Source organism: Ostrea edulis, chromosome 4, assembly GCF_947568905.1.
Source record: "Ostrea edulis chromosome 4, xbOstEdul1.1, whole genome shotgun sequence".
NCBI classification, from domain to species: Eukaryota; Metazoa; Mollusca; class Bivalvia; order Ostreida; family Ostreidae; genus Ostrea; species Ostrea edulis.
Window position 1 is genome coordinate 38541199 of NC_079167.1, and position 14170 is coordinate 38555368.

General features: G+C 35.8%; 1 protein-coding gene and 1 long non-coding RNA gene across 2 annotated transcripts in view; both read right to left on the reverse strand.

The window, feature by feature from the left end:
- Positions 1 to 663: 663 nt before the first annotated feature.
- On the reverse strand, positions 664 to 5212 carry LOC125671112 (uncharacterized). Its single transcript, XR_007368519.2, has 3 exons — positions 3636 to 5212; positions 2010 to 2228; positions 664 to 1146 (listed from the first exon to the last, which is right to left on the reverse strand). It is a non-coding gene; the product is annotated as an uncharacterized LOC125671112 (long non-coding RNA).
- A 7199-nt stretch (positions 5213 to 12411) lies between these two features.
- Positions 12412 to 14170, reverse strand: part of LOC125671102 (uncharacterized) — a 2583-nt gene continuing 824 nt past the window's right edge. The window contains exons 4-5 of the mRNA XM_048906561.1: positions 14130 to 14170; positions 12412 to 13796 (exon numbers count right to left, since the gene is read on the reverse strand). The exon at positions 14130 to 14170 is cut by the window's right edge and continues 45 nt beyond it. Of these exons, the coding sequence (XP_048762518.1) occupies positions 12412 to 13796; positions 14130 to 14170 (1426 nt within the window). The remainder of the gene's footprint in view (positions 13797 to 14129) is intronic.

Here is a 14170-nt window from a genome sequence, read left to right on the forward strand (position 1 = left end):
ACAAAACTGTCTTTAACAAAATATGCATTTTGTGGCACGAAAGGTCGCAATTCAGATAATGGAAAGAAAGGGTGTATATCTTCTTTGGATGATGTTAAAGTTCACCCTTTCCCAACCCTGGAAAAATGTCCACGCAGAGGAAACGATGGCGTCATTTGTTTAGCAGAACAGTGAAGAAAATTAGAGCGATTACTACATTCCGTAAAAGCTGAACCAACACAGAAGCATCCCTGTTCTAGCCATTTCACCATATGAAAGGCGAAGATAACAAACAGTGATAAAGTTTTAAGAAAGCCAAGAGGTTTGTACTGCCCTTTACAAATAGATACTGAGCGACATTAAAATAGGCTTACATGTAGTTGATACCCTCATCCACATAGATCTGAGCAATGTATGCATTTTACAATGGTGATCATGTGGCACTAAATTGATAGTAAATTATCATATATCAGAGAATTTACACTTCGAATTCATGGTTTAGGCTCATAAACAATTTCGGGGGGGGGGGGGCATATAATTATAATATTGGGGGATCTATTCTTACAGATATAGATTAGGATTTGCAATAATCATTCAACCAAGCTCCATACAGATAGTTCATTTACTTCCAAATAAATTCCAATTCATATCAAAGAACTCTCATTTATCTTTGCTCCAACTTGACCAAGCAGTGTGCTTTGTATACATCAGAAATTACATGTATGTACACTTCCACTCATATTTATGTGCTCTCCCACTTCTTTCATTTAGTAAGAAAAATAAGCATGATTTTCTTTCTTCATAATCTATTCAACATATATACACAGGTTGATAACAATGACTGTACTCCTTATGTTGACTGTTATGCAGTAAAACAGATGAATGAAAGTTCAACTATTAATTCATTTCAGCCCGGTAAGAATCAATATCCTTTTGTGTATTATACACCTGCAATTCTTTTCTTTTGCTGCTTCAAATCTTGTGTATTTGAAATTTTAATTCTGATATTTTGGTATTATTATAGGTAGTCTGGCAGTATTATAGGTAATGTGGCAGTAATGGCATGACATCATGAGAGCTAATCAACATGGTTAATGATGTATAGAGACACTGTCTGAAGACCTCGAGGGAAAGGCAAGGAAAATGGATGATCCACTTCCTATATCCCTGTAAAAAAGAGGAAGGATGCCACAATATTGACGATAAATTACTGTAAATTCAAGAAGCAAAGTTGTGAAAATGCTAAAATAATAATTAATGTATTTGGTAGAAAAATATCATTAACTGCATATATATTTTTGAACTTATTCAGGAATACATCAGATGTAATCATTCATATTGAAACTGAATCTATCAATTTTCATAACTTTTATCAATAAAGTATACTATATTTATTTTACATGTATCTAATTTCCTTAATACATTGTACTCATGGGAGTTTGCTTGCATTCAATGTTCTGACATGAATCCGAAAATGTGCATATTTCATCACAAGAGTCCACCTGGGCACTAAGCATGTGTCATGTATAAAGCAGACTCAAACAAGATCTACCAACATAATATTTGAATGAACACAAACGGTCTTAGATACTCTCTTTCTTTCTCTGCAATATATGGCATTAAACAGCATTAATTCTTTTTTTTTCTCAATTTTGTTAATATATACAAGTCAATTAACTTTTCCCAAACTTTTGATGCATATAATGGATGTTCTCTGTACTGCTACATAGAATGGAAATGATGTCACTAACAGGAATATACCTTAATCATGAGCAGATCTATTTTGTTCTATGATAACAATTTGAGCAATGATCACAAATACTCATGACATTGGAATTATGAAAAGTCATTGAAATGCATGTATCTACTAGAGTCACTTTCATACTAAAAATTCTTATTAAATGAGTCTCTTATAAATGAAAGACTTGTGACGCAAGTATTAGTTGATAAATGATTATTTTCAAATATCATTGTTTAAATTAGGGAGGGTATCATTTATAACTTAGTAGATATGATTAAATTATTCTCACCCATATAACATTTTTCTTTTGTCTTGGTCATTTTTGTTCGCATATATTGCATTCTGTTGTGTCTTTGATAAGTATGATGACCTTTTATGTAGAAATATTCCATAGCTTTGACATAATCAGCATGGTCAGTCATTCACAGATGATACCACTGTCATGTCCATAGTTTAATACCAAACCATTCAGACCAAAGCAGGTCATGTATGTATACCATCACAGCACCTGCAAGATATAAATCTGGTTTTACAAGCATGCATGTATCGAACAAAAAAAAATTAAGTTCAAAATTGCTTCACTTAGTTTGTGAAATCTTTAGGTACATGAACAGGTCCAGTACTATAGGGTTATTGAACTTATATTGGTGAATATTGGCACGAGTTGGCTGTGAAAATGCACGAGCTTGCGAGTGCATTTTGACAGCCAACGAGTGCCAATATTCACCTATATAAGTTCAATAACCCTTTTATTATATAGCTAGAGTATTTAGTTGTAAATTATATCCCTTTTCACTCAAACTACTCCAAAATAGACGAGAATTCATCAATATTGGCATCTAAGGCGAAGGTGTGCAATAACAGCATGCATTTCTTAACTGTTCAATATTTAACCCGTCATTAATGCATGAAGCAAACTGATTTTGTAAATGGGGACATCATAATTTATGTACAGTGAAACATTTTGCTTAAGTAAAAATCAAATACCTACTCTGTCAGATTCGGAGAACCGTCGTCTGCCATTTTGGCTTGTTTACGTCGTTACGGTAACGTCAATATTGAACGCTCATACTCGGAATGTTTCGGGCGCCAACAATTTACGCAATGCAAAGTTAGCGTTCAATAAATTCTCAGGATATTGAACGCTAACATTCTCTAGATTTTACGCAGACTTTATAATAGACTATTTATCAGCTATATAATAAAATCTTTATATTAAGCTATAGAGCTTGATTTAGCTATTTCAAATCTATTATGAACTTTGAAAAGTGCAAAAATCCAATTTCAGTGAATGATAAAATTCCACCCATGTACATGTTGTACATCCAAAAAAATTTAAACAAATAATGTATTGTAAACTACATTCCTCAGAAATATAATTTTGATTCACAAGTGTTACTTTTCAAAATTGCCTCACTACACCTTAGAAAGAGTTTCTCATATCAGCATGAAATGATTTAATTATGAATGAGGATCAACAAAATAATGGATATTAGGCAATCTGAGTTTACATAGTGTAATATCTGTGGAAACGAGGGGGTTATTTATATTTGGTTTCTTTTACATCATATATGAAAACAAATTATTTTTTATAAAATTGTTACAGAAAATCAAAATCAGTAAAATTCAAAAGGCTTTCCACATATTATGACATTGTTAAATTTATTTATAGAAAAAACAAAACAAAAAGCTGTCCAGGTCTAGTTTTGCTCTCAGAAAAATGCAGCGAAATATTTGTGAGACTTTACACCCGCACTAGGAATGAACGAATACATTGTATAAATAGCCTAACCCCCTCGTTTCCACAGAAGTCAGTACTGGGCACGATGCCGGCTTTATGAATCACTTTAAGACATTGTGTTTTGTTTAATCATATACAACGTTCTACAAAAAAGTAGTAACTGTTTTGATTTACCTATTTGGTAGGTTTCACCGAGTCTAATACGTTCTTTTCATGTCCCACTATGGCTACTACTGTACTAGATAGAGCCTAGGGTTCCTAGACAGCTAGGCCTCCTGCATAGATCTGCAAGTTACACTGCAACATCGTCGTCTTGTCTAAGTCTTCCGTTGAATTTGACCAATGGTACAGCGCTGCCTCAAAAGTATTCGCGGAAACAAACTCTGTCTCCAAAGTTTAGAGCTGAAATAAATACTTAAAATGATAAACAGACTTACTTTAATACTTTGTCAAGCAACCTTTGGAGCGAATGACTGCCAGTATTTTCCTTGGAAGTGAATTGTATAAATTTTGAACATACTGGGGTTGATAAGAAGTCCACAGTTCGTTGATGGCGTTAAAAATTTCATCTGGGGTCCTTATGTTTTGGGCGGTATATTGAAGTTCTCTTTTAATGCGAAGCCATATATTTTCAATTATGTTTAGGTCTGGTGACTGGGCAGGCCAGGTCAAACAGTTAATATTATGATTGTGTTTGTATTCCTCAATAATTCGCGCTCGATGTACAGGGGCATTGTCATCTTGAAACCGATAAATTCTATTGGAGAAATGACGGGCTAAAACAGGCCAAAGAATTCGAGAATTTCTTGATATTTTACAGCATTTATATTTCCGTTTACTTTACATAAAGTGCCAACACCATGCCAAGATATACAACCCCATATCATTACAGTCACTCGCTTCTGAAATGAGCGACACATGCATTCCGGACGGTAAGCTTCATTTGCAGACCGCCATACATACACACGATTATTTTGTCCTATCACAATCTGTGATTCATCACTGAAAATAACTTGCTTCCATTCATTCTGAACTGACCATTTTCTCCTCGCAAGACACCATGAAAGTCGTTTTTTCTGTTTACCTCCCTGACTACCATTTTCTTCCTTACAACTCGCTTAAAAATCTTATTCCTGTGTAAAATCCTTTGGACAGTCTTGTGATGAACATTTATTGCACCTCCATCGTTGAAATCATTCGTTATGTCCCGTTATTGTCTTCCACGGTTTCTTTTTACTAAGCGCAAAAGTCTACTCTCCGCTCGTTTGGTAACTTTTCGAGGTCTCCCGGAACGGGACAAATTTTCCACATTTCCCTTGATGCAAAACTTTTGCCATATAGATCGAATTATTGACTCAGATATATTCAACAATCTCTCAATGTCACGATTTCTGTGTCCCTCCCGTTTTAAATCAACAACCACTTGTCTAAGCTCAGTGCTAATTTCTTTCGACTTTCGTGCCATGTTGGAAAACACCGGTTGATAAATATAGCAGACAACAACATTGGTACGTCACCTAGTCAGATGATTAGTCATGTGATACATGTACGGGAGAGAACTCAAAATTAGTAAACAATCAAAGAATTCTAGCTGTGAATAATTTTTTTAATTTGCTATCTAAAAATAAATCACGCTGCCATTTTGTTTTTCCGCGAATACTTTTGAGGCAGCGCTGTAGCTTATCAAACGTTGACAAACAAATACGTACCCCCATACATCCCAAACAAATACATTTAATACACGAAGTGTTGGTAAACAACGAGAAACCGAAAGTAACCCTGCTGAACATTTTTGAAACGGCGTGACTAAACGGTAAGCGGTAAATGTAGTACGGCCGAAAGCCGAAAGTCCCGGATAGCGATTTTTTTTCGAGTTTTCTCTCTTAATGCTACATGTAATAACATATAATTTGCAGAGGTTGCTGTTTGTAACCTAGGTACATAAAAAACATAAATTTTTTCTGAGAATTCTTCTACAAAAGTACCAAACCAGAGTTTTCACCTGCCAAAAAGCGGTAAATCTAGTACGTTTTATAAATGTCGGAACCCAAATACGGTCGAAGACACTGACCGATTCCCACAGCCCCTTGTAAATACTGGGTTTAAGTAATTATATTCATGCAAATTATATTGATTAAGACTACATTTTATGTTTCTATCATTATTTCACAACACAGAATAATAAAAACTGCTGTATTTTGTAATCGTATTCTTGTTTTAATCGGAACAAGTAGGTCTCCTTAGTTTGGTAAAGTCGTACCTAAACAGCGTACACTTACATGTAAAACGATAGTTGAGGATTCTATCGGTAATTAGTCATGATTACAACATTAACCATTGATTCCGTTGCCCAGCTCTAACCACGCGAAGGTTCCCCATTCACCCATTCATGTTATTTTGAATAAAAATTTAAACTCCGAAAGTAAAGAAATTATACCCCCTAAAGTAAATAATGTAACCCAAAAAGTGTGCTTTTACAGCATTTTGTCATTTTGATTATGAAAGAAAAGGGAAATATGATAGTACAGTCGTTAATCGTCTTGAAGATGGAATGATAATATTAAAATTTGTCGTTCTTCGATAAATTACATGTACATATGATTACTTTAAATCACACTTCGTATGCATTAGTAGCCTACACTGCATCAAAATAATAATTGAATTATAAAATTAATTCAATAACGAATATGCTTCAACAACCGAAGTTTAAAAAGAAGCACACTATTTATAGTGTATATATATCAAAGTGGATTGAAATATTGCAAAAAAGTGCCTGAACTACACATGTATAATTATAAATAATATGTAGGGTGATACAATAAAATGCGCATATAAATGAACCATATATGCAATTGCGATTTATTTAAGTTACCGTAGATATCTAGAACTCAGTCTAATTCAATATTGTCTATAATGCTAAAACGCGGACTTTCGGTAGATCAAAAGACCGGCGACCGTGTTCGGGTTTCGGCATTTATAAAACGTACTAGATTTACCGCTTTTTGGTATCTGAAAACTCTGGTTCATTATCTTCTTTACAGGATTCCCAGATAAAGTTATATGGTTCTTGTTTAATAGGTCACAAACAGTTATCATAATAAGTTTGATGTCATTCTATCAATTATTAAGAGAGAAAACTCGAAAAAATCGCTATCCGGGACTTTCGGCATTCGGGTTTCGGCCGTACTACATTTACCGCTTACCTGACTAAACACAGAATAAAAACCGTGTTCCGGAGGAACTCGAAACACAGCTATTCACCGAGTCTAAAGAAACCATGGAAAGCTAAGATTAACTAAATTACATCAGTCTGTGTAAAAATAAAATCGTAAACGATGCTCCTACATTAATATATGAATGGAATAATTTGAAAAAGTTCGCAGACCAACTTTGTTACCTTTTGTTAGTATATGTATTTGGATTCAAAATGATAGCGTCACATAGCAAACTTTACGTCATGAAATAGTCTTACGACGTAAGAATGTATTGATGCATTCTGACGTCACAATGCAAGCATGAAAATGTGAGCTTCTTTACTGTTAGGGGCCGGTCAATATTTATGTCATTGAGAATCTAACCGAAACTAAATTAGCGCTCCCTAGCGGAACAGTTATTATCGCGTGTCTTTACCAGACTCTCTGCTCGTCGGAGATTGCGGAGACAGCGGAGTGTCTGGTTGAACGAGACTAGGATTTGGACTGTATCGTTATCTCACGCGTATAACGAGAGTTCCTTTCAAAACCACAACGACGCTAACTTTGACATCACAGTCGACTACACTACGACAGTGAAGTAGGCCTATGAAGCGCGAAACTTCGTAACGTAGTGCAGTAGATTTTGACATCATAACTAGACTACAATCGGATCACGCGCTCGTCATTTTCCGTAACCGGTAAGAAGACTCGGACGTGGATCGGCGCAAAAATTGCATCACATCGATGCATTTTTTCGCCAGAAGCGCGCCTGTGGATGATATTAGAAGGTCAGAACTGAATCCCTGCATAATGTAGTGTTTAGATTTTCACTACAGATTCAGTTTTGGTATCGTTAACGTTTTATAAACATATAAGTGGAAATTGATAGTGGTAGAATACCTAAGATATATTTGAAAGCTGACGTTTCATATTGTAATGTACGACTGTGACGTCATAGTTACATTTGTGTACACGTGGCAACAGACTCTGATGACGTCGATCCACATACGAGGTTCTTTTGCGGTTACGGAAATAGCCGAGTAGTTACGATTGAACTAGACTACTCTACCATTCGGAATCTCTCTAGTGAGACATAAAAATCAAATGACCAATGAAATCGGCTCATTTGGGCTAACCAAAGTACCGCTTACCCCAAACTCCCCGTCAAGGCCTCATTACGTCACTTACAAATAGACCTCTCCTATGTGATGCAGTACAATATACAGATTTGTATATTTTGAGTCAGCGATTATCACGCAGGCAAATAACACTAAAGAAGTAGTTCGTAGTTAAAAGTTTGAAGATATTGACATTCAGAGCATTAATAGGGCCATGAGAACGGAGCTCTCCCTATAGGTAACACGTATATACATGTTTAAAAGGAAAATATAGGAAACTAATGAAAACTTAAACCATACCTATGGAACTTGAAAATTTTGATCCCAATGACGTCGATTGGAATACTAGCGCGTGGACATGTATTCCTCCATTTTGAATCTCGTCTACCCTAGTTCACGTCGTTCTAAGATGTTACATAAAATCCGTAAAAGCATGTAAATCTTATTTTCTTAATCATAATACATGTATATAGGCCTTATCAATCCTCGATTAACGCCATGTCTCCTATGTTTGTAAATTTGCTAAATGACGACGCTGAATATGACGTCACAATGTACTGTTTACATCAATTGCGTTATATTTCCCGCGTTCATTATATAGGCGGATCAAATGTCCAAAATTAGGATGCTTTGATACAGTTCTGTCTTCGTGCTAACTTCGGGTTGTTTTTGTTTTTGTCCTGTTTTGAATATAGATACTAATGCCAATATTTTTTTGCTTCGCCCTCAAAAACGGTCACGCCGTAAAACATATAAGAGGGCGAAGCCCTCTCACGGCCCGAAGGGCCGTGAGAGCGGAGCTCTCCCTATAGGTAACACATATATACATCAACAGGGGATGCCTACTCCTCCTAGGCACCTGATCCCACCTCTGGTGTGTCCAGGGGTCCGTGTTTGCCCAACTACCTATTCTGTATTGCTTATAGGAGTTATGAGATTGATCACTGTTCGCTATCTTCACCTTGCATGTTTAAAAGGAAAATATAGAAAATTAATGAAAAATTAAACCATACTTATGGAACTTGAAAATTTTGGTCCCAATGGCGGCGATTCGAATATTAGCGCGTGAACATGTATTTCTCCATTTTGAATCTCGTCTACCCTCACGTCATTCTGAGATGTTACATAAAATCCGTAAAAGCATGTAAATCTTATTTTTTTTTTTTATCATATATAATCACTGCACTCCTCGATTAACGCCATCTTGTGCCATGGCTCCTATTTTTGTAAATTTGCTAAATACCGATGTTGAATATGACGTCACAATGCACTGTTTACATCAAATGCGTTATATTTCCCGCGTTCAGTATATAGGCGTATCAAATGTCCAAAATTAAGATGCTTTGATAAAGCTCTGTCCTCGTGCTAACTTCGGGTTGTTTTTTGTCCTGTTTTGGATATAAATACTAATGCCAATACTTTTTGCTTCGCCCTCAAACACAGTCACGCCGTAAGACATATTACCGAGCAAGGCTCTAAAGGTAACACGTATGTAAAATAGAAAATGACAAAATCAGCAAATGAATAGAGATAATCTCTACATACGTTCACTGAAAATTTTGTGATCATATGAGCGCCGCCATATTGCTTTTTCATTAGTTTCTTCTAGAGTTATTCATGTTTTAAGTTTAAATGCCAAAAAATGCAAGACTGACGTGTAATTTGTAATACAAACACCCAGTTTGTTAAAAAATTAATGGTGTGATTATTATTGTTACAGTTTTTAGCCAATCATCAAATAGAAAAACCAGTAATACGACTTAATATATGAACGAGTTCATAAGTTTCTTTGAATAAGAATATAGATATACTTTAGTCTCGTTCAACCAGACACTCGGAAATATTGACATAGAAATCATTTAATAAATTTTAATTTGATGACTTAACAATGATGCTGATTGGTTGAAAAATTCGTTTGATTTCCGTGTCAAAATTTCGTTCGGAGTTCATCTGCACTAAGCATGGGGACTACTTTTCTCTGGAATGCGTCTTCCCCGTTCAAATTTTAGCGCTATTTATAGAACGGGATTTTCCACACAAGCATTACATATAACGAAATGTATTCGTTTGAATTTTGTTTTTCATTGATATCGAAAATAAGCACAACTAAAGATATGAATAAAATACACAAGTTAATTCAAAGAAACAACATACATAGGCGGTGATGTTGCAGTTCATAGTCAACTTGATGACGTAGACCACTTACTGGTAGAAGTAGATAGATTACACGAGTTCCCGGAATGAATCGTCTGCTTTACGAGATCGATAACATGACGGAGCAAGTGGCGACTTCTGATCTGGTAAATATTAATGAAATTGAACTGTGTTATATGGGGCTTAGTCAACGAGTGCGTTTTAGATGAAGAGGTGTTGAACCTTTTACTCGATACACAGGGGCTCGTCACGAATTGACCCTCTCTTCTATATTTACACAAGGGAGGAATCCAGAATCCCAAAAATCGCTAACTCAGGTTTTTATTCGTCTCCTTTTTATATTTCAAGGACGTTAAATCTAAGAAGCCCTATCTCGATCGATCGAGGAAAGATCATAGTTTGTAAAAATACCTAACATATGTTTGCACCGGCAATAAATATGAAGAACCAATGCATTTTCTGTCGTTTTTGAACCACAGGAACTTTTCCTCAATCACCCAAAATAGAGACGCGTTCTCATTGGTCAATTCAATTCGCTCTTATGCTGTACTATCGGGTCATAATGTTTTGATCACCGGTGTTGCAGGCATAGGGAATGTTTTTTTAATTAAGAAATAATCTTTAAAAATGTTATCTGCTCCCAAACATTTGTGAGAAAAGCTAAATACATGGTCTATGTATGGAATATGATACTCAGATGACCGAGAGGCCTTTGAGCTCGGGTTTGGTGTACAATTGAATTGACCAATAAGAACATGTTTTCTATTTTGAGTGATTGAGGAAAAGTTCCCGTGGTTCGAAAACGGAGATACTAATTTTCTGTCATGGTCTTTTATAATCACGTAAAAATATTGTACTGAATTCGTTTTTCATCCATGCACAGCTTTCTATATGTGTTAAAATCTTGATAAACTTCAAAATATCTTCCAACTACAGAACATGCGATAACTTTATATTCCCTAACTTTTTTTAAGCCCCCGTATCGTAACCCACAGATAGCTTCATATACCTTTCGCTCAAAAGTCTATCAACTAACATAATTGGAATGCAAAATATTAAAGACATGCGCAATAAATGACAAACATATAGATGGCATTAAGTTTTATTCAATATTTCATTGTACTTTGCAATTGAATAATAAAAGTAACGTACATTTCTGAAGAGAAATTGACAAAAATAACAGATATTTCACAGCAACATTTTTGTCAAACTTTAAAAACTCAAATATAAAGAAATACAAGTTGTAGAAACCTTAAGTGTCTACACTCATGGCGTTCTCAACAGATAATGTAGTACATTTCACCTTTACACAATTCATTTCCCATACTTCATTTAAGTATCATTTGTGTCGAGTTTCATCATTCTTTTCACTCTGCTGAGTGACATTTTCTGCAAACATGAATAAAAATGAAATTTGTCTATAAGGGGCTATCATAATCATTTAATGCCTAGAATTAAGTATCCGTTGACAAGGCAGTATCATCCTTTTTTAACTATCCTACAATGTACTAAGACATGGATATCAATTTGAATTACTCCACCAATTACAAAGAATTTGAAAATTAAGTTGGAACACGAAATCACCTCATTCATACAATTTAAAATTGCCCATGGAAAATAGATCTTCATAGGTTAGATAATCAATATTCTAATAGTATTTTGCAAGAAATTATACTGCTCGTTATATCCAGAGAATACAATTTTATACACCGTTTTTAGGGAGGGGACTTTCAAAGGCCGGCGCAGAAACCGCATACTTAAAGGCGCCGACTGTTATGTAGGCCTACGCTTGGATTTTCGGTCCACGGTGTCCCGTGTTCATAGGGAAACACCTGTGGTCCATACTTTATGGAAATATGAATAAGTACTCAAATGTACGAAATGTAAATGTTATTTTCGTCAGCTCTAGAAACTTCTCTTTGGTTACATTAAGAAAAATCTTCACATTTTACCCTTACAGTTTTTTCAATAATCAAATCCTCTATATACAATCCAGATACTTTTATTCTAAGTATTCTTTTTTATTTACACAGTTTCCAGTTTCACTTACGAAACCATGTTGACTTATCGCATTCATCATCGGCTGAGAAAATGCATATCTAACAACAATCTAGATGAATCTCGTTCCTCTCAAATCCAGTGCATGTACGGTATTCTTGTTTATTACAACGCCGTTATCTTCTGAATATTTATGAATCGAAGAATGTAACATATCAGTAATTGGGGATTATCTTCGCGTATATAGCAAAACATATTATCAAAAATGCTTCAAAAGCTTTTTACAGTCATACACATTTAATTTTGATAATATAAAAACAACTCAAATTTCTTGATTTTCTGTCTGCAAATTTCCGCCGCTAGGATCCCCTTGTATATACAGAAACCGCAGAATAAGACAGTGGTTATAAATAACCATCGTTTAAAAATGAGAAACTTAAAAACGTTTTTTAACCATTGATATACGTCTGTTAATGAAGTGAAACACTAATCCACTTCACCAAAAACTGAGTCCGTTTGGCTGTCCATTCGTATTACGAAACTTGTGGAGGGCTGTTTAGATATGCAAGGAGAAAGGGGAAGAAATGGTTTGACTTCTTTTAGGATGGTAGACTGACGGATTTCTTTACTTTCCCGCGGTGAACACTCTTGTGAGCTGACGTCCTCAACTGGAGGTAATGGGAGCCTAGAATCATCGTGTAAGAAACTTCGATATTGTGTCCGTTCTCTGCCGAGCGACAGTTTTCTCGGAGAGAGCGTCACGCCAGCAGACAAGGACGGTTTTAGCAGACGCTCACTAGATATGCTGTTTGTTGGAGAAGTGTTGCCCTTTGATGATTCATAAGTTGTTTCAGACATCACACGAGTAATTCTAGATTTTGGACGGGAACATGGCATTTGCAATTCTGGAATATTTAGCGTCATGACACTCGCTGTTGAGACGGACCATCTACTGTTCGATTCCACTGATGCTCCAACATTAACAAGCATGGAATCGATACTATCAGCGTTGGTACTCTGCAAAGAAAATCGGCGTTCCATGTCGAATCTTGGTAGTTTGACCAGTGTGGGTTTCTGTATATTAGTCTCTTTCTTTGGTGATTTTGACCTATCACTTCCTGGAGATGATGAACTTGACTGACGAGTTTCACTACGAAGGTTCACCTGTGAAGAAATTTGACCGTGTATCGTTACTGCAGATGACTGTCTTAGAAAGGTAGGAATGTCTCTACAAAGCTCGTTTTCTTCTCTTGGTCGAGGGGATCTCCGGATGATTCGGAAAACATGAGTTGGCGTGGAATCAACATTTCTTCGTCTAATGAAATTAATAAACGATTTTCTCAAAGCACCACTCACCCCAAAAAGAATAAAAGGTTGGATGAAACTGGCAATTGTATAAAATAAAAGGCTTATACCAGCAATTTTTGTCTGTACATCGAACCAGAAAAATGCAAGAGTCTTCAGACAAAACGCTATAATGTACAGTATCGACAATGGGGAATTTAAGTACGACAAAGCAATTGTTGCACGAATCTCGACCTGTGGAAGCATTAGTGATTCGTCAATTTCACGAAAGGCTGTTGCTGTTGGAAACAAAGAAGCTCTTGCCATCCCAAACCGCTCTGCTCTCAATCTGGTTTCAGCCTCGGATTCCTCCAACGTTGGGTTAACCGATCCTCTGCTTCCTGCACGACATGACGTTGTTTTCATCAGTGTAAGTATGGAGAAGAACATGACGGCCATCAATGGGATGACATAAGTCAGCAAGTTCATAAAGAGCGGGAAGGTGTCGGCTGACAGAACACAGTGGTATATACCAGTCATGTATTGGTAGCTTTTGCTCTGCAACAAAGGGAATCCGGACAACAGACCTGGAAAGGATGAAATTGTTGATAGAAACTTAAGTGGAGCAAAAGGAAAACAACGTATGTTATGAACCATTTTCCTTCAAAAATTAAGTCATACATTTGTGCGTCTGCTTCTTTCAGATTTCATTTTTTTTTAAAAAGATATTTGAAAGGAAAAGGTCGTGACGAATGTAAATGTCTCGCCAAATAGTATCGTAATATTTCATAAGAGAAGAGCTAAACAATATGCAGCGCATTTTTGCATTACGCCTCAAGTATTTCCTTGTCATTAATAATTATTCCAAGTGATATAATTTTCGCAAATCAAAGGTTTAATATTTCTGAAATATGACTTACCAGACAGTAAAAATATGCCCACAATTCCAGCGCTGCAGAAA